The sequence below is a fragment of the Heloderma suspectum genome, chromosome 3, assembly GCF_057233095.1.
Source record: "Heloderma suspectum isolate Gila_16-S chromosome 3, 16-S_ref, whole genome shotgun sequence".
Classification (NCBI taxonomy): domain Eukaryota; kingdom Metazoa; phylum Chordata; class Lepidosauria; order Squamata; family Helodermatidae; genus Heloderma; species Heloderma suspectum.
Window position 1 is genome coordinate 39637431 of NC_139460.1, and position 27726 is coordinate 39665156.

General features: G+C 43.9%; 1 protein-coding gene and 1 long non-coding RNA gene across 3 annotated transcripts in view; both read left to right on the forward strand.

The window, feature by feature from the left end:
- The window catches only part of LOC146349584 (uncharacterized), a 65391-nt gene extending 64084 nt beyond the window's left edge, over positions 1–1307 (forward strand). For both annotated transcript variants that reach the window (XR_014788812.1, XR_014788813.1), the window contains one exon: positions 536–1307. This is a non-coding gene — a long non-coding RNA (uncharacterized LOC146349584). The remainder of the gene's footprint in view (positions 1–535) is intronic.
- Positions 1308–14901: 13594 nt separating this feature from the next.
- KL (klotho) overlaps positions 14902–27726 on the forward strand; it is a 34095-nt gene continuing 21270 nt past the window's right edge. Inside the window, exon 1 of the mRNA XM_084845449.1 lies at positions 14902–15672. Coding sequence (XP_084701575.1) covers positions 14902–15672 — 771 coding nt within the window. The remainder of the gene's footprint in view (positions 15673–27726) is intronic.

The window sequence follows — 27726 nt, forward strand, 5'->3', positions numbered from 1 at the left end:
CTTCCGAAACTCAGAGGCCAATTCTGAACCTTAGGTCTGCACCTTACATTTTACATTCATTGTGTGCCTTCACTCTTTCTTCAGGCCTCAGAACGCTGGTTCTGTTGAACTTATAGGCTATGTGTGGTGGACTAGCAGGATTGCACTTGCTCCTTGCTCCCACTACATCTGCCCGTCCCACACTGAATGTATGGGAAGTCCACCTGTGAGCATCTTGCTTGCATGGAGCGTACACATGAAAAACAGAACATGCATAGGCACAAAAAATCGGGAAATCGACTGCATGATTTGGGCCAGCATGGCTTTTATCCTTCATGCACAGGCACTGTTCAAAGAAGGTGCCTGTGCATGGATGCCCAGAGGGCCTGAAAGAAAGATAGGCACTTGCAAAGGGTGGGCAGCTGTGAGCAGTCCCTCATCACATATAGATGGTATGCTTGTCTGAAGTGGCTCATATTCTTGTCTGTTTCAACTGGTATGTGTATTTACTTCATTTATATCCCATCTTTCTTCTGTGGAACGTGGGGTTTTCCAGTCAATCTCCCATCCCTGCACAGACCAGACATAGATCTTCAGCAAGGTTGTTGCATCATACATTTTCATGAAAAGCTTCAGGAAATGTAGACCTTCTGTCAACCAGCTGCACTACAAATCTGCAGGTTTGTTTAGAGGACATCTGAACTTTAGACTTCCCAAGCTGGGGAGATTTTCTTATTTTCCTCCAATTTAATTATTGTAACTCTCTAAAATATGAAATTACTTATACTGTGAAAATGAGATGGAGTCTTAACCATTAATAAATCAGACAAATAAGTTACTGTAATTTAAAGTGGGCCTCTTCTTTTGTAACTGAATCTACAGAATCTACAGAATTTGTCTGTAGAAAGCACCACTATCATTGTCAGCTATACTCCGCAAGAACAAAATGTTATTGTTCATAGTGGTTCATGCTTAGGTATGGATTTTTCTTGCAGCTGTCTCTTGCTGCGTAACCTCATCAATTAGTCTGGAGAAAGTAATTTGTAGATAAGCTGACACAAGCATTTCTCCAAAATGTTTTTCTTGGAAGAATTTCATATACACATTGGCTACCTCTACACTGCATTTTCAACATTATTGTAGTTGTTGTTGTTTGTTCATACAGCACTCATTTATATTGCCAAGCACTGCACAAAGGTTAAAATAAAGACAGTCCTTACACGCAATAATAAAGTGATCTTATTAAATGTATTACACAATTCAACACTAAAACTGTAACATTCCCTCATTGAAGGCAGTGTTTTGTATTAAAGCAAATGTTCTCTCTCTCTCTCTAGTTGCCTGAATTGAGAACCCCCACTTTACATACTACAACTGCTTCCATTAAACTAGATAAATATCAAGAATTATTTTTTTAAAAATTGCTGTTAGAGCAGGAAACTCTACAGCAAGGGTGAACAGCCTGTGGTCTTCCAGTTGCTCTTGAATACCAAATCCCATCAGCCCCAGACAGCATGGCCAGTGGTCAAGGATGATAGGGCTTGTAGTCTAACATCATCTGGAGGGCCCCAGGTTCCCCACCCTGCTCTGTAGCATTGCCTTGACAAGCTCTGATGCTGTTATTATCAGTTACTCTATGACTATGCCATGCTAATGCCACTTTTCTCTCGGCAGGATGAAAATGTCCTGATAAGGGGCTCTTTGCACCACTCTTGGTTGTTTGTGCATGTGCTGTAACTTATGGGGCTTGCTCTTCAGCTTGTCATTGCTGCAACAGCTACCTACCTCTAGGCTGTGCTGGGAACTGTACCATCTGGAAAAGGCCCATGGTTATGGCCAGATTCTGGGCTAACCCCGAATGGGGGCAGGGGGAAAGTGGCTAGTGCAGCCCTGTGGGGGCTAGCGGTGCCCCAAAGAAGACTGCAGTCACTGCACCCAGGAGACAGAAGTCAACAAGACACTACGATCTTGTTCTTCTCTTATTGATCTATTCCATGGAGTTCAATCCTGTAAATGCTTATACTTCAACAAAAACTGCAGGGGTTCCCCCTCAGCTTTCGCAATTGCAAACCAGAGTTATTTTTTTTAATTGGCTGGTACAGAATTTTAGTTAGTCAATACGAGTGTGCTGATGCTAGGAATGTGCGATTCAGCAAAACCTGAGCCAGTCAAGGCTCCCTGAATTCCACCTTGAAGTTTGTTCCAATTTGTGTCCATATCAGATTGAAAGCTTTGTTTTTTTTTCTTCTTGAACAATATGTACATATACATACATTTTGATACATATTTTTGTGTACCAAACGTATGCATCAGTTGTGAATATTTTTGAAATATACACATTTTCTCCCATTGATTAAAGCATGCTTGTGTGCATTTTTCAAAAGCATGCATTTTTCATGCACATTTTCCAAATGTATGGATTTTTTGAATTTTTTTGTTCCACAAATCGCATTGCAAGCTCAGGACTGGACAGACTTTGATCACAGGTTCTGGGAGGTGCGGAATGGGTAAGTTGCTTTGTTATAAGTCTATAAACATAGGACATGAGTCATCCAAAGCTAAAAGGTAAAGGTGCCCCCAACTGGTCGTGTCCGACTCTAGGGTGCGGTGCTCATCTCCATTTCTAAGTCGGAGAGCAAGCGCTGTCCGAAGACGCTTCCGTGGTCATGTGGCCGGCATGACTAAACACCAAGGTGCACGGAACGCTGTTACCTTTCCTGCCGAAGCGGTACCTATTTATCTACTTGCAATTTCTTGCTTTCGAACTGCTAGGTTGGCAGAAGCTGGGACTGAAGACGGGGGCTCACTCTGTCACGCAGCACTTGGGTCTCGAACTGCTGTCCTGCCGACCTTCCAGTCTGCAGTTCAGCGTCTTAACCACTAAGCCACTGCGGCCCCTTATCCAAAGCTAAGCACTTTTAATTCTCAGTAATTTCCAACTTGTGTTCAATTATCACCCATGGAAAATAGTGGGATCTAAATGTGGTTAATTTGTCCAGATTGTTCCCACATTTCTTGCAACAACCTTTAAATCATCAACTGAGCAAAGGGCTGGATGCACCTGATCTCAGAAGCGAAGCAGGGTCAGCCCTGGTTAATACTTGGATGGGAGACCACCTAGGAATCAGGCTTCCTGCATTGAGCAGGGGGTTGGACTTGATGAACTTGTAGGCCCCTTCCAACCCTATGATTCTATGAATTATATGAACCCTTGCTCTAACTTGTGCTTTCACCTAATACTGTTAAGCAGTCTCCACTTCCCCATGTGGTAACAAGTTCCGGGGCAACACTACTGGATTTGGTTTCCTTTGCAAGAAAGAGTGCTGGAGACTTATGGTGGCTTTGTAATATTTAAACCAGGAAGATGTTTCCAGTACTGGAAAATACCAGTAGCCTTTATGGTATCCTCTACGTGTTTCAGAGGAAAACATCCTTTGTCAGGTGCTACCAAAAGTACAAAGGACAACACTATAAAAAGCATACATTCGTGGGAAACTTAAAAGCCATTAAAAAAAGATGCAAAGATTAGTGCCAAAATCCTGAGAGATCTTGCTCTGAATACAAAACGCAACTGGAAATACAGAACACTGGAAAATTCAGGTATTAAATAACTGCAACCATCTAACATTGAAAAAACAAGTTACTTAAGACAAACCCACTGGACGTGCGTCAATGACACAGGCTCAAAAATTCAGTATCAGCCTGACTGCTGATCCTACAAAACCACACAATAGTACAATATTATGGTAGGCAGCAGAAGTTCCTTTACAAGAATCTAGCAATATTTGCAGTAACACCAGCATTTGTCCTTAATACAAATGAAACTTCCTCCAAATAGTGAACAAATATTAAAAAGCCCGATAACAACTGAACTGGTGTGAGACACAGAGAATTCAAACTTTTTTTTATTGTTCTGATCTTATGTGTAAAAAAAAAACATATATCGGAAGCAATGTTGGACGTTCTCCAGCCCCATAAAGTATTGACTATACACTTCTCAGATAAGGACTAAAAATACTAATCTCAAAGGGAAGATAGGTGAATTCTAAAGATCTGCAGCTTGTTAGCTTGCTTTCTTTTGTGAAAAGTCTCTGTACTGAATGCCTCAGTTCCTGATCATGCTATTTATAAATACCAGCAAATGAAAAGTGTATAGACTACTAAAATCTGTTTTAGCTATGAAACAGGTGCCAGTACCTACCTGAAAACACTCAAAGATTGTAAACTGAAAAGAGCTAAGATGCAAAAATAAGTAGTAGCCAACTTGTATAACGCCAGACCAATAAAAATATGAAAAAAACCCACATTTACTGAACCTCTTACGTACCTAACAAACGTCTATGTTGTATACAGGGGAAGGGGAAAAGAAATTAAATAATCCTCTCTCAATTATCTTGTGGATAAAAATTAAAAAGGAGGAAAATACAGATCTGAAACTATTGAAAACTCTTCAACCCAGGCCAGGCTGTGATCCCAAAGAAATTGTGATGTAAAATGACAGGAGCCTTAAAGTAGCCAAAGATGAACATGCACCATGAACATCTGGACTGAAAGACAAACCCAAAATGAAGTGGGTCTAATTTACATGGGCACAGAAAAATCTGTATCTTCATTCAGGCACATAAGAGCCAAATGTTTCAAAGAAAGAATCCAAAAGATCTCCCTTCTATTGAATAATCTTTCATTACTGTGCACATTTAAAAGGCACAGAAAAAAGTATTATACTTCTGCTGTTTTCCCCCAAAAGTGTTTAAATAGATGGGCGATTGATTCTGTAATGCTGCAAGTTGCACGGGTGTTCTGCCATCATCACTTTTAGAAGCCTTGATGATGAAAACCAACAAAGATTTTGTTATATGGGCATTGAATGGCATAGATGACACCTACATGATTGCAAGTCAGAAAATCTGAGGTACAGATGCTTTTGCCACTAAGTTTTTGCTCCAAAACGTGAAGGGCATACAACAAAGGCTACTGGTATATTTTGGAACCATGGACGTCCTCTCCTTCCTGATATGTGTATTTAAGATGCTGTTGTTTCTTTTCTCTCCTCCGTTCCATGTCTTTGTAAGATTTTGCCATATTATAAATATACACTTACAAGCAAATGCACAACCCTGCAAGTAAGATTTACTCCAAGTTGGCTGCATTTGGAGGTCATTAGGAATACATGATGTCGTGCCCATCCCGCAGCCACCCCAGAGCTTATCACGGAAAAATCAGATTTCCTGAGACTGCTTAAAGTCCGATCTTTTCCTTAAGCTGGGTTCTCCGTGGTACAGTTGTTGTGTGCCCCAACCCCCACATTTACCTCAAGTATGCTAGCCTTGCCCAGGGGTGTGCCTTTCACCGTGACCCCGGTCAAGGGGTGTTTTCTGTCCCTGTGTTTCCCAGCACAAACCAATTAATGTTCACTCAGAAGTAACTCCCGTTGTGGTCAGTGGGGCTTGTCCCCTGAATGCGCACACCAGCATTTACAGAGCTCCCCCTTAATCGAAATAGCACATTTTAAAGCACCGATTTCTTAATGGCTGTAAAATGCTTTTCTGAAGCTGTGATTCCCTATTGTTTGGTTTATTACCTTCAGAAGTAACTAATTCACACCTTCGTTCCTGTGCAGCATCGGGTTAGAGAGAGGGCTGGTTCCCCATCCCTTTGTTTCCCCTACCTGTCTTTCCTAGCACAAACATATGTGTGTCTACTGAGAAGTAACTCCCATTGTGGTCAATGAGGTTTGTTCCCGAAATGCGCATTCCCAGTCACTGAGATTCCCATGAATCAAAATAACGTGTTTAGAGAGCCTTAATGTTGAAGCTTCGATTGATTGCAGCAGGGCAGCGAGAACACTGTGTTCCTTAAATAAACAACCATTATAGGAAGTAAGTAATGAAGGGGATGGGGGGAGAGAGAAGGAGATCGTTCTCAGCTTCAAGGCAGGGGGAACACTGTGTTCCTGTGATGATTGTTGCTTTAAGGAAGGAAGTAATGCTGGGGGCGGCGGGGAGGTGAAAAAAGGAGAGTGATTTTTGTGAAGTCGCAGAAGGAAACCTCAGGATTTTATTGAAGGAGAAAGCGGGGGGAGAGCCTGGAGGTGGGGAAGCCTCTCTTATTGGTTGAGCAGCCCTTGCCAGTCAGATGACATTTGCTCCACCCCACCCCACCTGGAAGTACAGTCAGGGCCAGAAATATCGGAACAAGGATAACTGTTTTGGCAGTTACCTCTGTACACCACCACATTGAAGTTCAAAGGAAACACACCCAGATGGGAGTGAAGTCAGGACTTTCAGCTGTAATTCAAGGGGTTTGACAAAAGTGGGGCACTAACCATGCAGGAAGTACAGCCAGTGGCATACACACACACCCATCGTTGGTGGCTCATACGTAATGGAACAAACCAACATCATTTCAAACTGAAGGATCGCCTTTAATACCTGGATGAAAATCCTTTCCAGTCAATGACTGCCTGAAGTCTGGAACCCATGGACATGACCAAATTCTGCGTTTCCTCCCTTGGGATGCTTTGCCAGGCCTTTACTGCAGCTGCCTTCAGCTGCTGCTTGTTTGTGGGTCTTTCTGCCCTCAGTCTTGTCTTCAGTAAGTGAAAAGCATGCTCTATTGGGTTGAGATCAGGTGACTGACTTGGCCATTGAAGAATATACCACTTCTTTGCCTTGAGAAACGCTTGGGTAGCTTTTGCTGTATGTTTTGGGTCATTATCCATCTGCAATATGAAGCGGCGTCCTATCAGTTTGGCAGCATTCAGCTGAATATGAGCAGAAAGTATAGCCCTATACACGTCAGAATTCATCCTGCTGCTTTTCTCAGCAGTCAGGTCATCAATAAACACCAGTGACCCGGTTTCATTGGCAGCCATACATGCCCATGCCATAACACTGCCTCCACCATGTTTGACAGGTGATGTGGTATGCTTTGGATCATGAGCTGTTCCTTTCCTTCTCCATACTTTTCTCTTCCCATCATTCTGGTACAAGTTAATCTTGGTCTCATCAATCCAAAGAATCTTATTCCAGTACTGGGCAGGCTTTTTTAGGTGTTTGGTGGCAAAGGCTAATCTGGCCTTTCTGTTCTTGAGTGTTACCAGTGGTTTGCACCTTGTTGTGAAGCCTCTGTATTTACATTCATATAGCCGTCTCTTGACTGTAGATGTTGACAATGACATGCCTACCTTCGCAAGAGTGTGCTTGACCAGGCTAGATGTTGTGAAAGGGTTCCTCTTCACCATGAGCAGAATTCTGCGGTCATCCACTTTAGTTGTCTTCCATAGGGATGGTGGAGAATTCTGCCACGGATTCCGGGGGGGATGGATTCTAAGAATCCAGCCCCCCCGGAGTCCGTGGCGGAATGGACCACCCCACCCCTTGAAGTCCGACCTGGCTGGATCCTACCTGGCAGGCTGGCACTGCCAGCTCCAGCTGGGTCCATCCGCAGCCGGTCTTCAGACGCAAATGGCATCTGGCCTAGCGGACGCCATTTGAGTCCCTTCCCCTTACCGTGATAGGCTACGTAAGCTTTACGTAGCCTATCACGGAAGGGGAAGGGACGCAAATGGTGTGCGCTATGCCATTTGCATCCCTTCCTGTGATAGGCTATGTAAGCTTTACGTAGCCTATCACAGAAGGTGAAGGGATGCAAATGGCATCCGCTAGGCCGGACGCCATTCGTGTCCGGAGACTGGCCGTGGCTGGAAGTCCAGCAGCAGCTGGCCCCGACCGGCGGCTCCGCGGACTTGCCATGGAGCGGAGCCAGCTGGGGGGGAGATGACCAGATCGCCTCCCCCCCCAAACCCCCAGCGGATGCAAGGTAAGGGAGTTTCGTATACCCCTAGTCTTCCGTGTTCTTCCAGGCCTTTTGCTGTTGCTGAGCTTGCCAGTTAATTCCTTCTTTTTCAGGATGTTCCAAACTGTTGTATTGGCCACTCCCACTGTTTTTGCTATCTCTCTGATGGGTTTATTTTGTTTCCTCAGCCTAATGATGGCCTCCTTCATTTGCATGGACACCTCTTTGGACCTCATGTTGGGAGTTCCAGTGAACAGCTACCAAATCCAAATGTAACACTCAGAACCACCTCCAGGCCTTTTATCTGCTTCTTTGGCCATGGGGTACCCAGGAAACAGGCCGCACCTGGCCATGCAGCTGCTTCTCAGCCATTCGTTCCATTACTTATGAGCAACCAACGATGGGGGTATGTGTATGCCACTGGCTGTCCTTCCTGAATGGTTAGTGCCCCACTTTTGTCAAACCCCTTGAATTACAGCTGGAAGTCCTGACTTTGCTCCCATCTGGGTGTGTTTCCTTTGAACTTCAATGTGGTGGTGTACAGAGGCCAACTGCCAAAACAGTTATCCTTGTTCCAATATTTCTGGCCCTGACAGTATGTTCTGTGAAGTGACTTATACTGGTGCAGTGCACTAGCTTGTGGAGCCCTGCGCGGGCACAAGCGCATCAAAGCCGATCCCTTGAAAAAATCCAGGTAATTCTCCATTCGCTTCTCCTTCTTTTACCATGGAGAAACCCTCCTGATCTTCACACCACATCACGTTCAGAGAGAAAGAGATCTTCATTATTAACCAACTTGCATCTCTTTCTGTTCACAAATTCAAGAACTGCTTGGACACGACTTAACGACTGAACAACAACACTCCATTCAGCCATGCAGGTGAATTGCCCAGTTGGGGGTCATATACAGCCATTAAAAATATTAACTTTCTTTAATGAAATTCTGGGCTCTAAGCAGGTAGGGCTCTCAGGCAAAACATAGTGACAGTCCTGTTCATAGTAATCCGATGGGGGCAACCTCATAAAACCATCCCACCTCAGTGAAGGTCTGTTCTTCGGACCAGTTCTAAACAGCTCACAGCTTTTTCTGGAAACAGGTTAACAAGAAAGATTAAAAATTAAAAGCATACAAGGCAATTCTTAGTTAGCTATTTATTTACACATTTACAAAGGTATTTTCCCATCATCAATATATGTTTTCTGTCCTAGAAAAAGTATCCCCAGTCAGAGTATCAATATTAGCAAGACAAAAGGTGGTGTCTGCCTCTTCACCATTGTCCCAGTCCAAGGTATGTCCTTCGTTACATGAAAATAACAGTCCCTTTAGGCTCCCAGCTCTTCCCCCGCTGCTCACAAAGAGAAATGTCCTTGACTTAGGTGAGTTTGCCTTATTTCCCCTTGCCACCCCAAATCCACAAAAGTCAAGCAGCTAAAACACTCTGTGAATTCACTCGTTTATAGTTATCTTAAACATTCTCAGCTGTCTACTGTAGGAAAATTATGAACAGTTTAATCCTGAAAATAACACCAAAAACACACCTGGCCCTTGTCTTTGCAGACACAGAATCCCATTCTGCAATGAACCCTGCTACTTGGCATAGGGTCCCCAGGCATGCTTCCATGGAGATCACACACAAGTTTCAATCAAATTAAACTGCCAGTGCAGTAGGCCTTCACCAGGGCCTTCCATTTCGACTTGCATGCATTTTCCTAAGCTGGGCTTCCAAGAGCTTTGAATATGTTGCAAGTTGTGGAAAGGGTTCTTCTTTCTTACTCTTTTGGCACTGCTGGCTCCATATTTTTGAGGGCAGTTGGGCGAGGAACCCTCAATGGGCCCCCTCCCTCAGGGAGTCTACCTCCTTACTACCATTTTTACCAGCTGCTATTGCTCCTCATCCTCTTTCTCATCATTGCTAGCGCTTGGTTGCTTGACAGGCAGAGAGCCGGGAAGCAAGTGGGCCGTGTCATCTGCTGCTCCTCCTACTCACCACGACTGTTGTCTGGGCCAAAGTAAGAGGCCCATGAATAAGCAGGTTGCAGTGGTGAAGAGAAGAAGAAAGTCTAGGGGACTCTTGTCAGTGCGCCTCTGCTGGGATGTGGGCCCTTGGTTGGCAGGTGCCTGACCATGCTTACCCTTGATGCTAGCTCTGCTCCTTGCTCCTAAACTGGTTTGGCTAATTTAACTCATGACTTGTTGTTTCCCAGTAGTGTAATAGTAAATTTTGAAGTGTGGGCACTCATCAGGAGTGTCTCCATAACCATGCCCCCAAGGAGAGTCCAAAATATTTTCTCATTGATGGCTCCAGCAGTTTTCTCACACACTTCCAGCTTTTCCCTCTTTGCTTTTTCTTCCATAGTTTCATATGGGATAAAGAATTCTTAAGTAAGTTATTGCTCACCCCTGGTTGCAGCTTCCAGTTAGTCTCTCTCCAAGCCTCTCTCTTCCAGCATGGGGTGCAATTTCTATTGCTTTAACTTTCCCTTTCCTGGGTCTTTTCTTCCAATGTCCCCCTCCACTACTGGAAGACTCCTGGGTAGACAAAGCATCGTAACTTCCTGCTACTGACTGCAACACTTTATGGTCCAAGCCTGTCAGCTACTCATCCACCTCTTTGATCTTCTCAGCCACCTTGAATGATAGCCTGTTCAGTTGTACTCCAGACCAGTGTTGACCTTTAGTGGCTGCTAATTTTTTTATAAGGAAATTAGGAAAACTATAAATGAGCGCTTCCAGGAAGCCCTCATTTCCTAGAAGCTCTCATTCATGATTACTTTAATTTCACCTGCTAATTGTTGTTGTAATTCCTTCAGGACTACTACTATTTGTGCGTAGCTTCCTTTGCATGAAATTGTACTGGAGACATATGGCGTCTTTACAATATTTGCTTCATTTATATAAACATAACAGAAGAGCATAAATGGAAGCAGATCCACTATCCCATATCAGACCCACAGCAAAACAGAGATCCTGTGCTCCAAAGGATTTCATTTCAGTCAACTTACAACCCTCCCTCCCTCCCTCCCTCCCTGTTTCTCTAGATTCAGCGTTGTCAACCTGCTGTTTCTCATGCATAGCCTGTTAGGCACGCATCTCATACCCCAACCTTGCAGATGAATTTCCCACACAGGGTAGTGTCCACAGGCATTATGGAACATTAACATTCTGTTGTCAAATACTGGGCTGTAATCAGGAATCATAAGCATACATCACTTTCAGGCAAAACCATAGCAATAGACCCACTGACAGTAATCAGACAGGGTAAACCTTTAACAATACATTTCTTACACGCAGCATTAATCAGAGCCTTTGGCAACTGTACTAAAAACTAAAACCACCCAAAACTGTATCCATCATACACATGGGGGAAAAAATCAAAATCAGTGAAGTCATAGCCTAGTATAGTACACTAAAATATGTATGCCTGTGCTTATTTAAAGTAAAATTAAGTGCAAACACATAGGAACTAGGAGCAGAACAAGCATGCACATAAAACCAGTCTATCATGATTACTCATGAAGCATTAGGAAGAGGCTAAAAATAAACAGATTCTTGCTGAAATATTCTGAATATTAGCAACGGCTTAATTTTTTTTCCATCTACAAATGTTCATTGTCTAAAAATAAATCTAAATTACCATAATGCTTTCAATCTTTAGTTAAATAATAACTTTATCTCCTGAGAACATCTGTGTATGGCTACTGAGTTCATTGTCACATGCAACTATGACAGTGCTTGTATTTAAATTTTAAATATACGTCTTTATAATTTTTTTTTTTTTTAAATTACTGCTCCAGAAGAAATTTTTGGTTTAAATGAGGTAAGTGTAGCAAGCTGTAACCTTTCCTTTAGAAGTTCTTATCTTACATCCATACAAACAATTAATGGGAATTACTAAATATGCAGCATGAACATTTTCGTCTACGAAGATTTGTCTATGCAGCATGAACATTTCGTCTATGCAGCATGAACATTTCGTCTATGCAGCATGAACATTTCGTCTACGAAGATTTGTGAAGCATTTCTAAGTGAGACTTGACTTTCCCATCCTTCCCTTGATGCAAATACTGGGAGCTTTAGGAGGCAAAATGAAAAATTGCATGGAAGTGGCTACCCAATACACCCACAGGCGGGCACAGATTCTTTCAAATGCCTCCTGAAAATGCATTTGCTTTCCCCGTCTTGTAATTAAATTAATCATGCTACTTTATCATGCTCCTTGTATTACTCTTATTGCAACTGGAACTGTTTTCAATACTATATTTTAAATATATATATATATATATATATACCGCTTAGGAGTTTTATTATATTTAGCAGTATATAAATATCACAAATAAATAAATGTACATAGTCTTTGGTCAATTAATTGTTTTGCATTATAAATTGAAGTACATAGTTTCCCCCAGTTTTCCAAATGGAAAAAAACACACCCCTACTTAAGACCATTTGATACATGATATCCTCCTCCACTGTTTGTGCATGCGCGAGAATACTATTATCATGGGAAAGAAAAAGGAATATAGCCATTTTAAAATCAAATCCTTTATACTAATAGTGAACTCATTAACTGAGTGTGGATCCTTATAGAACCAAATTACACCATTCATACACAAGAGACAGGTATGAACAGGCTTAGAGAAAACCTCTACGCTTGCAGATATACAAAAGATGTTTCTTTTTTTAAAAAGTTGGGGTGGGGGTGGGGAGGCAAGGAAACCAAAACAGCTCATTGGGGCTGTGCAAACTCAGTGGGCACTTGTTTTGTGATAACATTTTTGTAATAAATGAATAAAAACAAGTGGGCTCCTACAACAAAATGTTGCAGCATAGGGTGCTTCTGTCCAGGGTTCTAGCTACTCCATTACCCCCCCCCACACACACACTTTTCCTGTTTTGCCTCCAAATGTTTGATGGCATTCTGTGCCACTGAGCATGCTCAGTCCTCACTGGCCTCTATTTGTGGGAGCAGATGGGTGGGTAGATTAAGTTGTGCCCAATCCTGGCTACATAAAAACCTTTTGATTTCTCCCTTTATCTTTGATAGTTAAAAACAGCTTCTCAGTGTGAACCAGGATATAACCTACTTAGACAATGAGATGGTTCTGTCTAACCCTTTTATCTCTATGTGTCTCTTCTTTCCTCATCCTTGTCCAGCCACTCCATTCCATTTCCCCTCCCACCCAGTTGTCAGGTTTTTTCCTCTCAATCTGTCCACATTCTGTTGCACTTAGTTATCGTGGACTGTTTGGCTTCCCCATACTTGGGGGTTTTCTTAAGATTTTTCATACCCCTGCAAACCTCATGGTTTCAATTCTGAGTCTGCAGATTCTTTTCTCTTGTGTAGGGGTTGTGTGGTTTTGGCTATTTTCATACAAGCATGGGAAAACTTGAATCAGTATTAGAAGAAGAGGCTGTTTGGGAGGGAAAAAAAGAAAGGGTGGGGATGGAATAGCCTGGAAGAGGCTGGCTAGCTGGAATCTTGAACAGGAGCACTCCATGCTGTAACATTTAGTTGAAGATCCACTTGTGTACATTCTAAATCCAGTGCAGGCAATTGGATTGTCACAACCATTGCAAGTCCCCCTTCTGTACAACTATTAAAGGTACCGGAACCCTATATTCCTTTGCATCTGATCACCTAAATTCAAATGACAGGTGTAGGAAATGCAAAACTGATTTGAACCTTTATATGATGCCTTCCTTCCTAGCCAACTCCCAACAGTGCTACTTCATTAAATACATGATCTGTCAACATGTTGTTGTGTTTTTTTTAGAAATGGCCAGTGTTGCCAAGGAAGAGAAACAGGAGTGTCCTATTGGTGCTTTGTGCCAGAAGGCTGAATACCTCCCCCTTTTTAAAAAGAAAAGTGTGATGCTCCTCTTGACACTTCTCAGGCACTTTTCAGTGTATCCATTTTGAACCAGCAGTTTTTTCCTACGAAACAAGCCCCGTTTCAACCTTTTCTCAAGGGAGATGGACATGAGAATGGAAGTTTTGTACAGACCCTGTGCACACAAAATCAGCTACCACATATGCAAAATCACATCCTTATACTCCATTCTCATTAATTCCGAACAATGTTGACCACTAATATCCAATTAATGCGCACAAACACTAATTCAGATTAGAATTTCCACTTCACCCCCTAAGTATGCAAAAGCAGGAAAATCCACAGGCACTGCAATCATCTGACAACTTCAAAACAATTTGTGAATAAACAAAAGAAAGGCGCAATAAGTGAACTTGTCTGTGAAGCCACAGGAAAGTTCACCCACGTTTAAGCTGATGCCAGAGAAAGATGCCAGAGAAAGAACCTGAACAGTGAATAGACGCTGTCCCTACCGCGCTGAAGCTTTATCACCGAGCAATGCAAAAGCAGCAGCAGTTATCAAAAGTAGCAGGGAACCAGTTGCAGGCAGACTAAGTTTAACCGGGAAGAAAGAAAAGTTTGTGGACGTCATGCAAAGCCAAGACGCTCCCATCTCCTACTTCTAATACCAAGCTGTGGGGTTCTACTTGAGTTGGAGAGTGAACGGAGATCAGCCATGCACTGAGGTCTGGAGGGGTCTGTGAGAGAGCTCTTGCGGGTGGGCGAGAGCTGTGGGCAGGAAAGGGAAGAGAAGGTGAGAATTCCTTTCTCCCCAGAGATGTGATCAAGCCTTCTCCCCATCAATGGGGTGGGTGCTGGGATCGCAGTAGAGGTTGGCGGCTCTGATTCTGATGGGGCTGTGCATCGCCCTGGGTTTCAGTCAGAACTAGCCAGAATTCTAAAGGAGCTGTCCGAGGTGCTGAATCCAACCCCCAATTCTGACAGAAACCCTGGGTGGATTCACAGCCCCACTGACATCAGGGCCACCAGCTTCCACTGGATCGCAGCCTGCTCCCCCGCCTCCCTCCCTCTAGCACAACCTGGGTGACCTCCCTCCTCCTTCACGCGTCCGAGGAGGAGGGAGTTCCCACCTCCTTCCTAGGTAATGATTAATAGCCACACGGGGAGGGCAAAGCAAGCGATAAAGGGGCTTGGTGGGGGTGGGGGTAGAAGGCAGTCCGGCGGGCACTCAGTCCCTCACCCGCCGCTTCTCCGCCTCCTCCTCCTCAGCATCCTTCTCTCTCAGCCGACGGCATGGCTCCCGCGGCGGCGCCGGGGTTGCCTCTGCTCGCCCTGGTGCTGCTGTGCCGCCCGCTGGCCGGGGAGCCGGGCCAAGGCGCGGACACTTGGTCCCGCTTCGCCGGCCTGCCCTTCCCGGAGGACGCCCTCTTCCTCCACGACGCCTTCCCCGAGGGCTTCTTGTGGGGGGCAGGCAGCGCGGCGTACCAGGTGGAAGGCGCCTGGAACCTCGACGGCAAGGGGCCCTCGGTGTGGGACGCTTTCGCGCAGCGCCGCCGCCGCGCAGCGGCTCTCCAAAGCGGCGGCCCCGCAGGCGCGCCGCCGCCGCCGTCCGGGGACGTGGCCAGCGACAGTTACCACAGCGTCGAGCGCGACCTGGAAGCGCTGAGTCTGCTGGGGGTCTCCCACTACCGCTTCTCCCTGGCCTGGGCGCGCCTCCTCCCCAACGGCACGGCGCCCGTCAACCCCGCGGGCTTGCGTTATTACGCGCGCCTCCTCTCCGGCCTGAGGCAGCGCGGCGTGGAGGCCGTGGTCACCCTCTACCACTGGGACCTGCCCCAGCACCTGCAGGACGCTTACGGCGGCTGGGAGAACCCGGCGCTGGTCGACCTGTTCCGGGACTACGCCGAGCTCTGCTTCAGGCACTTCGGCGACCACGTGCGCTATTGGCTCACCATAGACAACCCTTACCTCGTGGCGTGGCACGGCTACGCCACGGGCAAGCTGGCCCCTGGCGTGCGGGGCGGGAGGGAAGCGGGCTACAGAGCGGCGCACAACCTCCTTAAGGTAAGGAAGGAGGGCCCGCTAGCGCGGGGACGTTTCGCTTCTGGCGACGCGGCGGTCATTGCAGCCGGCCACCTCTTCCGAATGCCACTGAGCTCAGAAAGGCGCATCTGCTGAGGTCGGTAGGCAGCAAGGGAGCGGGGACGTAAGAGCTCCAGAGCTCTCAGACGTAAGAGCTCCAGAGGCAGAAGTGGGATTTTTAACCTTTCAGAATGCTGCAAAATGTTCCATCGAACTTTGCCCCATAGTACTGTACTGCCCAACCCCTTTTAAAATTGATGTGGCGGCGCCTCTAGTAGGTGTAACACAACGTGTTTGTTTGCCTTTTCAAGATTTATTTAGTTAAAACTTGCCCTGCAGGCACCTCTGGAAGAACACATTTTGCGAACTCCTAAATCCTGCTCGCTGCCTGTGGCAAATTATTATAGAGACAATCCCAGTCTAGTTGTGTGTATTGTAAGAGATGTGTGGTTGGTCAGGTCGAACTAGACTGATTTTAGTTGTCTTACACTTCTGCATCATCATTACTATCATCACCATCACCATTTATACCCAACCCTTCCTCCAAGGAACTCAGGGTGTCATACATGGTCCTCCCTATTTATCATCACAACAACCCTGTGAGGTAGGTTAGGCTGAGAGACGGAAACCAGCCCAGCATCACTCAGTGAGCTTCTTGGCAGAGTGAGGATTTGAAGGAACATCTAGTCCAGCCTTCCCCAACCTGGAGCTCTTCAGATGTGTTGGAGTACAATTCCCGGCCAGGCTGGCTGGGGGATGCTGGGAAATGTCATTCAACACATCTGGAGGGCTCCAGGTTGGAGAAACTTGCTCTAATCCAACACTAACCCAGGGACGTGTGTTCCTCCAGATGTTGGACTGCAGCTCCCATCACCCCCATTATCGGCTATCTTAGCTAGGGATGACGGGAGTTGCAGTCCAACAACATCTGGAGAGCCACTTGTTCCCCACCCCTGTTCTAACCAATATGCCACACTGGCTGTCTATGATTTTAGCATTATCCCGTTGTATCAAAGTGTAATGCTTACAATTGAAAAGCGAGAAAGAGGAAAATAGGTGGTTCCTACGAAAGTGGCTAAATCAGAATTTCAGAGACTTTAGTGTGTTGGATTGCGGAAGAGTAGCCATGTTAGTCTGTTGCAAGTACTTGCAGTACCTTAAAATTTGCAGCGCAATCCTGCACATATTTACTTGGAAGGTGGTTCCAAGCACTGTGCTACACAGGGCTTGCTCCTCACTAGAGAGTGTGTTTGAGGGTTGCAACCTAATTTATTGTATCATGAGCTTTCATAGGCAAGAGCCTGCTTTATTGAATGCATAACTTGAATGGAGGTCATAGTGGGTAAATCTACACATGACTGAAAATACATTGGGGAAAGTCCAATATTCAGGTGAGACTAAAGACGAATGTACACATCCGGGTAGTAGAGATACAATGCGTAAGTAGTGGTATCTGCTCTATTAAAAACAAACGAACAACCAACTAATAGGGAGTACCTGCATGAGTAGAATATTATATTTAAGAAGGCCAATGAAATATATTTCATAAAAAGGAGAAACATAATAGTGATAGATGAATGTATTATAACTACTGAGTCAAATTTTGCAGTAAAATATGGACACTTACACACAATAATAGAAGATACACAGGTAACGTCAGCTTAATAGAGATATGAACACTGAGAAATGTTCAGGTTATTAAATGCTCCAAAAATAGCAGTTGTTGTTCAGTCGTTAAGTCGTGTCCAACTCTTCATGACCCCATGGACCATAGCATGCCAGGCCTTCCTGTCCTCCGCTCTCTCCCGGAGTGTGCTCAAGTTCATATCCATTGCATCGGTGATGCTATCTAGCCATCTCATCCTCTGCTGTCCCCTTCTCCTTTTGCCTTCAGTCTTTCCCAGCATCAGGGTCTTTTCCAGTGAGTTTTCTCTTCGCATTAGGTGGCCAAAATATTTGAGCTTCAGCTTCAGTATCTGTCCTTCCAATTAGCACTCAGGGTTGATTTCCTTTAGGATTGACTGATTTGACCTCCTTGCAGTCCAGGGGACTCGTCATAAGAACCTTCTCCAGCACCACAGTTCGAAAGCATCAATTCTTTGGCGCTCAGCCTTCCTTATAGTCAAGCTCTCACAGCCATATGTTACTACTGGGAAAACCATAGCTTTGATTAGACGGACCTTTGTTGGCAAGGTGATGTCTCTGCTTCTTACTATTCTGTCTAGGTTTGCCATAGCTTTCCTCCCAAGGAGCAAGCGTCTTTTAATTTCATGGCTACAGTCACCGTCTGCGGTGATCTTGGAGCCCAAGAAAATAAAATCTGTCACTGCTTCCATTTCTTCCCCTTCTATATGCCAGGAAGTGATGGGGCCAGATGCCATGATGTTAGTTTTTTTAATGCTGAGTTTCAAACCAGTTTTTGCACTCTCCACTTTCACCCTCAACAAGAGGCTCTTTAGATCCTCTTCGCTTTCAAAAATAGCAATACAGTAGTCTATATCTATGAACTTGAGCACACTCCGGGAGAGAGCGGAGGACAGGAAGGCCTGGCATGCTATGGTCCATGGGGTCACGAAGAGTTGGACACGACTTAACGACTGAACAACAACAACAAGTCTATATCTGCCTGGTGACTTTCACAGTCAGCAGAAAGTCCATCACCTAGCTTAAGTCCTACTGAGTTTAGCAGGGTTTAGTCCTAAGCGAGTGTGTACTGGAATGCAGCCATTTAGCCCACTCTTATGCGTCATTACTCAGAAGTAGATCCCACTTTATTCAGTGGAGCTTATACTGCAGTCTTATGGAAAAATCCTGTACAAGTCTACTCAGAAGTAAGTCCTATTGCATTCAATGGGACTTACTTCCTGGTATGTGTACATAGGATTGCATCCTGAGTCTTTATGTTCTTGAGATGATTTGATGAGATGAAAGTTCTTATTTAGGGATTATAGTACTTTACAAGCCAGCTGGGATAAGGGTCAAGAAGACTTTCCCAGCAAAGCACCTTCTTGGCATCAGTGATTAAAACAAACTGACAGCGATCCAAGCTGTTGCGACAATGGGCTACTAATGACACCTACAGTATAATATCTGAATTAACAGAAGCAGCCAAGTCAGATGAGAGTAATTTTTATCAGTGTGTCTCACAACATTGGCACAGTGTGACAACTTTGAGCACTAAATAGCAAGTTTTATGGTAGATAGGAAGTATTGTACTAATGTTTTGGCTGATGCTCTTCTGTTAAACAAGATGGAGAGATGTCTGTCTCCTAGGCTTATTAGGATTAGGGGTGGAGACAGTTTTTGGAAATTCAGACACAAATTTTCCCACTTCAGAAATCTTTGCACTATTATGAGCCAAGTGCAAGCCCTGCTTGCTCTGAATTTCATCTCAGCTCTTAATAGCTCAGTGTCAGCCCTTTCATCTGCTAGTTTTCCTCCTCCCTTGCGTTCACAGAATTATCAAGCTAAGTGGAATAGGGGAAGATTGAAGCTAAGTGGTAGAGCACATGCTTTACATGCAAAAGGTCCCAGCCTTTCCCAATCTGGCGCTGTTCAGATGTCTTGGACTATACTTCCCATCATCCCCAGCCAGCAGCACCCTTGATGATGATGGGACTTGCAGTCCAACATGTTTGGAAGGTGCCAGAGTTGGGGAAAGCTGTTCTTAAGGAAAGAAGCAGTGGAAACATTGACCTGTTGGCTATAATTCCCAGAGTTGAGAGCTTTACCCTTTGAACTCATTGGGACTTACTTCTGAGTATACATGTAGCATTATGTTGTTTCTTTATTAATGGTCATTTTGCTCTTATTCATAATACATTTTCAGGCCACAAGTATATGTATTTGAATTTTGTACTCCTACTTTCTGGAAATAAGTTATTTATTATCAGAATAAGTAATCTGACAAACTCAAGTTTCAATAAAATAATTTAGTGGTGTTGCATTTAATTCCCTAGCTCTGAATTTGCTTAGATAATATACCTACGACACAATACTATGCATGATTTGTTGTTGTTCAGTCGTTAAGTCGTGTCCAACTGTTCGTGACCCCATGGACCATAGCACGCCAGGCCTTCCTGTCCTCCTCTCTCTCCCGGAGTGTGCTCAAGCTCATATTCATTGCATCGGTGATGCTATCTAGCCATCTCATCCTCTGCCATCCCCTTCTCCTTTTGCCTTCAATCTTCCCCAGCATCAGGGTCTTTTCCAGTGAGTTTTCTCTTCACATTAGGTGGCCAAAATATTTGACCTTCAGCTTCAGTATCTGTCCTTCCAATGAGCACTCAGGGTTGATTTCCTTTAGGATTGACTGATTTGACCTCCTTGCAGTCCAGGGGACTCGTCATAAGAGCCTTCTCCAGCACCACAGTTCGAAAGCATCAATTCTTCGGCACTCAGCGTTCCTTATAGTCCAGCTCCCACGGCCATACGTTGCTACTGGGAAAACCATAGCTTTGATTAGACGGACCTTTGTCGGCAAGGTGATGTCTCTGCTTCTTACTATGCTGTCTAGGTTTGCCATAGCTTTCCTCCCAAGGAGCAAGCGTCTTTTGATTTCATGGCTACAGTCACCATCTGCGGTGATCTTGGAGCCCAAGAAAATAAAATCTGTCACTGCTTCCATTTGCCAGGAAGTGATGGGGCCAGATGCCATGATGTTAGTTTTTTTAATGTTGAGTTTCAAACCAGCTTTTGCACTCTCCACTTTCACCCTCAACAAGAGGCTCTTTAGATCCTCTTCACTTTCTGCCATTAGAGTGGTATCGTCTGCGTATCTGAGGTTGATAATTCTCCCGGCAGTCTTAATTCCAACCTGTGATTCATCCAACCCGGCGTTTCTCATGATGTACTCTGCATATACATTAAATAAGCAGGGCGACAATATGCAGCCTTGTCGTACTCCTTTCCCAATTTTGAACCACTCGGTTGTTCCATGTCTGGTTCTTACTGTTGCTTCTTGACTCTCATACAGGATTCTCAGGAGACAGATAAGGTGGTCTGGTACTCCCATCTCTTTCAGAATTTGCCACAGTTCGTTGTGATCCACACAATCAAAGGTTTTAGCGTAGTCAATGAAGCAGAAATAGACGTTTTTCTGGAATTCTCTTGCTTTCTCCATGATCCAGCGAATGTTGGTGATTTGATCTCTAGTTCCTCTGCTCTTCGAAACCCAGCTTGTACTGTAGTTCTCAGTTCACATAGTGCTGAAGCCTAGCTTGTAGGATTTTGAGCATCACCTTGCTGGCATGTGAAGTGAGTGCAATTGTACGGTACTTTGAACACTCTTTGGCATTGCCCTTCTTTGGAATTGGAATGTAAACTGACCTTTTCCAGTCTTGTGGCCACTGTTGAGTGTTCCAAATTTGTTGGCATATTGAGTGCAGCACTTGAACAGCATCATCTTTTAGGATCTTAAATAGCTCAGCTGGAATACTATCATCTCCACTAGCTTTGTTGTTAGTAATGCTTCCTAAGGCCCACTTGACTTCACTCTCTAGGATGTCCGGCTCAAGTTCCGTGACCGCACCGTCATGGCTATCAGGGACATTAAGATCTTTCCTGTATAGTTCTATATATATCTTTATATATATATTTCTTTCTTGCATTTCTTTTTCTTTAGGATGGATTTAGTTGCTGCCTCCTGAACAATGTTACGGACCTCCGTCCATAGTTCCTCAGGCACTCTGTCTATCAGGTCTAATCCCTGAAATCTATTCCTCACCTCCACTGTATATTCATAAGGGATATGATTTAGGTCCCCCTTCATGGATCACTGCCTTGTTGTGGCGAAGGGGCTTGCGTAACTCAGTGAAGCCATAAGCTATGCCGTGCAGGGCCACCCAAGACGGACAGGTCATGGCAGAGAGTTCTGACAAAATGTGGTCCACTGGAGAAGGAAATGGCAACCCACTCCAGTATTCTTGCCAAGAAAACCCCATGGAACGTATCACAAGGCTAAAAGATATGATGCCGGAAGATGAGCCCCTCAGGTCGGGAGGTGTCCAATATGCTACTGGGGAAGAGCAGATGGTATTTCCAAGTAGCGCCAGAAAGAGTGAAGCGGCTGGGCCAAACCCGAAAGGACACCCAGCTGTGGATGTGTCTGGTGGTGAACAGAAAGTCCGATGCTGTAAAGAACAATATTGTTTATGAACTTGAGCACGCTCCGGGAGAGAGCGCAGGACAGGAAGGCCTGGCGTGCTATGGTCCATGGGGTCACGAAGAGTCGGACACGACTGAACGACTGAACAACAACAAATGATTTAGGTCATACGTGAATGGTTTAGTGGTTTTCCCTACGTTCTCAATGTAAGCTGAAATTTTGCAACAAGAAGCTCATGATCTGAGCCACAGTCAGTTCCAGGTCTTGTTTTTACTGACTGTATAGATCTTCTCCATCTTTGGCTGCAAAGGACATAATCAATCTGATTTTGATATTGACCATCTGGTGATGTCCATGTGTAGAGTCACCTCTTCTGCTGTTGGAAAAGAGTGTTTGCTATGATCAGCGTGTTCTCTTGGCAAAACTCTATTAGCCTTTGTCCTGCTTCATTTTGTACACCAAGGCCATACTTGCCTGTTATCCCGGTTATTTCTTGACTTCCTACTTTAGCGTTCCAATCCCCTATGATGAAGAGGACATCTTTTTTTGGTGTTAGTTCTAGAAGGTGTTGTAGGTCTTCATAAAACCGATCAACCTCAGCTTCTTCGGCATCAGTGGTTGGGGCATAGACTTGAATTACTGTGATGTTGAATGGTTTGCCTTGGATTCGTACTGAGATCATTCTATTGTTTTTAAGATTGTACCCCAGTACTGCTTTTCCCACCCTTTTGTTGTCTATGAGTGCTGCTCCATTTCTTCTAAGGGATTCTTGCCCACAGTAGTAGATATAATGGTCGCCTGAATTAATTCGCCCATGCCTGTCCATTTTAGTTCGCTGATTCCCAAGATGTCGATGTTCAATCTTGCCATCTCACGTTTGACCACCTCCAGCTTACCTTGATTCATTGATCTGACATTCCAGGTTCCTAAACAATATTGTTCTTTACAGCATCGGATTTTCTTTTCATCACCAGACACATCCACAGCTGAGTGTCCTTTCGGCTTTGGCCCAACCGCTTCACTCTTTCTGGCGCTACTTGGAAATACCCTCTGCTCTTCCCCAGTAGTATATTGGACACCTTCCGACCTGAGGGTCTCACCTTCCGGTGTCATATCTTTTAGCTTTGTAATACGTTCCATGAGGTTTTCTTGGCAAGAATACTGGAGTGGGTTGCCATTTCCTTCTCCAGTGGACCACATTTTGTCAGAACTCTCCGACGTGACCTGTCCGTCTTGGGTGGCCCTGCACAGCATAGCTTATGGCTTCACTGAGTTACGTAAGCCCCTTCGCCACAACAAGGCAGTGACCTATGAAGGGGATGCATGATTAGGGCAATCCTATGCATTCCCAGGGAAATGCTGGTAGTTGTGGGACTTTTTTCTGTCTAAATTTGCATAGGATTGCACCTTTAGGGCGCTTCCAGATGAAGCTTCATTCACTGACTTAAGGGGGGTCCAGACTATGTTGTCTCCCTCTCGTAACCCTCCTGTGTTTTCCCACTGCTTTTTTGGCTTTTTTTCTTACCACTGAAAATCCATTCAAGACAAAAAGACGGAATAGCTGCATAGTGCCTTCCAACTGGTAGTGCTAGGAGCCATCTGTCTGGAAGCACCCTTAGTGGTAAAGTTTAGCATGTGCTTTAAAAAAAAAAATAGCCTGTTTAGCTACAGAATCCATGTGAACATGGTATTTCTGTACTATTGTCATCAGAACTCTAAAAACAGTTCTGAATTTTATTGGTACATTTTCAAGAATGATATATTGAAGATAATATTTCCAAGCATACATTTATTACACCAAGATGGCCTGTTGAACCACTTAGGAATTTTTGTGTGAACAAATGCCATATTTCAAGCTAGTATTTTATATTTCCTTTTTATTTATTATATTTATGTACTGGAAGCAGTTATGAGCAAGTTCCTTTTTACTGTTGTCCCCTGTCTAGACTCATGTCCAGTATACATTACAATATCCTTAAAACTTTAGCATTTAAATTGCTAGAACCACATGCATAGTTGCTGTTGACACAAACAAGTGTTCGCTGAAGCCATTCTGGATTTGTTTTTTAGTCACAGAATAAAATGCAGTCATCCTGTCTTTCTTCAATGGAGCTCAAGTGTGCATATATGGTTCTTCCTCCCACCCAATTTTTTCTTCACAACAGTCCTGTGAGGGAAGTTAGGCAGAAAGATAGTGACTGGCCCAACATTTGACGTACTTAATCACACAACATTTTTGAAATAATAGATCAGTATATATAAATAAACAGCCATATTGTTTCTGTCACCTTTTCTATTGTCACCAATTTTATTTGCAAAAATGCTTAACATCTGCATGTTATAAAATGCTATAAAAGTCTTGTCAGCTCTTGTATTTGGATACATACGCTTACAAATTGTTTATTGCATTAGTGATTAGGTTAATTACCCATTTTCTCATTCATGTGACTTTTCAAGCATCAGGCATGATGAATATGCGTCATGAAGCCAGTAAAATGAATTCAGTTAAACAGTACAGCATTTTGTCTTGTGTACAGGTAGTGACAAATGTTACATATTAACAAATTACGGCAGTGTTTATTGGCTGAGAATTTTATTTTGTTGGAAACATTAAAAATCAGAGATAAATTTAAGGGGGGAAAAGAGAATAAAATATCAGAAAAAATCTGATTTACAATGTAATCCTTTGCATGACTACTCAGAAGTAGATGCCACTGAATTCAATGGGACCTGCTGCTGGGTAACTGTGTAAATACATTACATTTTTCTATGAAACCCTTGCTATGTGAACTTGGTACAAAAAGAGAGAATGTATAGGATGGCCAGGTTTATGCTTTATCTAGAGGCCTGATTCTCATCTTGCAAGGTTAGAAGTTAGAGTACATGCTTGGCAATCAGAATGTTCCAACCTGCATCAGTTTAAAAAAAAAAAAAGGATTAGGTAGCAGGTGATGTGAAAGTCATTTTCCTGAGATCCTGAACAGCTGATGTCAGTCAGAACAGATGATTCTGGACAAATAGATAATTTCATAGAATCATAGAATAGTAGGGTTGGAAGGGGCCTACAAGACCATCGAGTCCAACCCCTTGCTCAGTGCAGGAATCTAAGCACTCATCTCAGTAGGAATTCAGGGATAAAGAGAGTAAAATATATATGGAGGAAGCAATCCTGTGGCCCCTAGACAGAGTCTGGGGGGTGTAATGAAGTACCCCCAAATTCTGCTGATCTGGGAAAATGTGGCCTGTATCTGGACAGGGACTAAGGTTTTTTGGTCTTGGAGAAGGGCGGAAAAAAGGTCCCATAGGATGTTAAGGCCTTGCACATCCCAAGAGGAGATGCAGACTTCTTGCATAAACTTTCTGGTCAGCCACTGTGCTCCGATTACCTTAATTCCTCCTTTAACACTTGCAAATTTCAGATCTTGCCTCAGGACAACAACTACAGAAGCCCCCACCATGAAAATATTTTATGCTGATTTCTAACCTTCCTGTTTAAGCCAAATAGAAAAATAAAGAATTCAATGCCTTTTAAAGCTGTTTGTTGTTTATTCGTTCAGTCGCTTCCAACTCTTCGTGACTTCATGGACCAGCCAACGCCAGAGCTTCCTGTTGGCCGTAGCAGAATATCATCCATCCATCTTGCCCTTCATCGGTCCCTCTTCCTTTTGCCTTCCACTTTCCCTAGCATCAGCATCTTCTCCAGGGTATCCTGTCTTCTCATTATGTGGCCAAAGTACTTCAGTTTTGCCTTTACTATCATTCCTTCAAGTGAGAAGTCTGGCTTTATTTCCTGGAGTATGGACTGGTTTGATCTTCTTGCAGTCCAAGGCACTCTCAGAATTTTCCTCCAGCACCACAGTTCAAAAGCATCTATCTTCCTTTGCTCAGCCTTCCTTATGGTCCAGCTCTCACAGCCATAGGTTACTACAGGGAATATCATTGCTTTAACTATGTGGACCTTTGTTGTCATTGTGATGTCTCTCCTCTTAACTATTTTATCAAGATTTGTCATTGCTCTCCTCCCAAGAGTAAACGTCTTCTGATTTCCTGGCTGCAGTCAGTGTCTGCAGTAAACTTTGCGCCTAGAAATACAATGTCTGTCACTGCCTCCACGTTTTCTCCCTCTATTTGCCAGTTATCCATCAAGCTGGTTGCCATAATCTTGGTTTTTTTGAGGTTTAACTGCAACCCAGCTTTTGCACTTTCTTCTTTCACCTTCGTCAGAAGGTTCCTCAGCTCCTCCTCGCTTTCAGCCATCAAAGTAGTATCATCTGCATATCTGAGACTGTTAATGTTTCTTCCAGTGATTTTAACTCCAGCCTTGGATTCATTCATCAAGCCCAGCACGTTGCATGATGTGTTCTGCATACAGGTTGAATAGGTAGGTTGAGAATATACAACCCTGCTGTACTCCTTTCCCATTCTTAAACCAGTCCGTTGTTCCGTGGTCTGTTCTTACCATTGCTACTTGGTCATTATACAGATTCCCCAGGAGGCAGACAAGATGACTTGGTATCCCCATACCACCAAGAACTTGCCACAATTTGTTATGATCCACACAGTCAAAGGCTTTAGAATAGTCAATAAAACAGAACGAGATGTTTTTCTGAAACTCCCTGGCTTTCTCCATTATCCAGCGGATATTGGCAATTTGGTCTCTAGTTCCTCTGCCTTTTCTAAACCCAGCTTGTATATCTAGCAATTCTCATTCCATGAATTGCTGCAGTCAACCTTGCAAGATCTACCTTGCAATTTAAAGCTGTAAGAAACCCAATATTGTGTAAGCAAGCATGCCTACATGACTCTTTTGTCACCTTTGCTTAAGACCATCACCAAAATTCCCCTGGCTATCTTGCCTACCTGGACCTGTAAATGCCAGAAATATGCATCCATCAACTCCCATCCTTTCCTCACATCAAGAAAGAAAGAGAATCCCATTGTCTTCTTTCTTCCCTTAATGTATGGCATCTAAAAATCAATTTTCCAACATCCTTGAATAATCTTGAATGAAAGATTTGTTTTGTTTTATTCTGATTATTACATCCTGAGAGAAAAAGGATAAAAACAGCAACCCAAATTCATAGAACAGCAGCGAAGGAAAGAGGACTCCTTCCATCCTTTCTGCTCAGAAGAGCAACCCCCCTTTTCCTCCCTTCTTTCCCAGAGAAGGAACTCAATAGAGCTTCCCATCACTTCACTTTACAAGCCAGCAGATAAGGAGAGGTAAATCCTTGCATCATCTTTTCTTTCCCTTCTCTCTTTTCTTCCCTTTCCCTAATATTCCACCGAATACCAAACTCCAAAACTCCTATGCTTTAGCTCTTTCTCCATCCACTTTCTCCCCAAACCCTGCATTTGCTCTAAAACTCTGTCTCTCAATCCCCCCAAAACAGTCTGTTACTCCTTCATTCAAATAATCCCAAGCTGAAAGTTCCTCCCCCCTTTCTCCCCCTTCCAACCACACACACACACACACACACACACACACACAATTTCCTATGCATCCCAGTGTACTTCACTATTGACTTTAAATGCTTGTCTTTTAACCTTTTGAGTGTTAATGTATGATTCTAATTCCCGAAATGTATGCATAGTTCTAATTCCCTGATGTGTGATTTTAATTCATTTTAAATTCTTCTTTAATAAATCAAAGATTTGCTTTCAAAGACCTTGTTGTGGTCTCTGACTCTGTCAACTTTTGGGTGGGGTATCAGGTTTTCCTAAGTGCCCAGAGTTCAACACCAAAAGATCCCTCAGGTATGTGTTTGGTTTACATGTATGTGATATGCATGTCCATGTAAATTAAAGCATACTTCATAACAGGGGCCATAAGATATTTCAGATTTTTGGATCCAAGGACAGAGACAGTGCTCTGACCTTGGACTCAGGAATTTGAGCTCCCTGCTGCCCCCCACATATGGTGTGGAGAA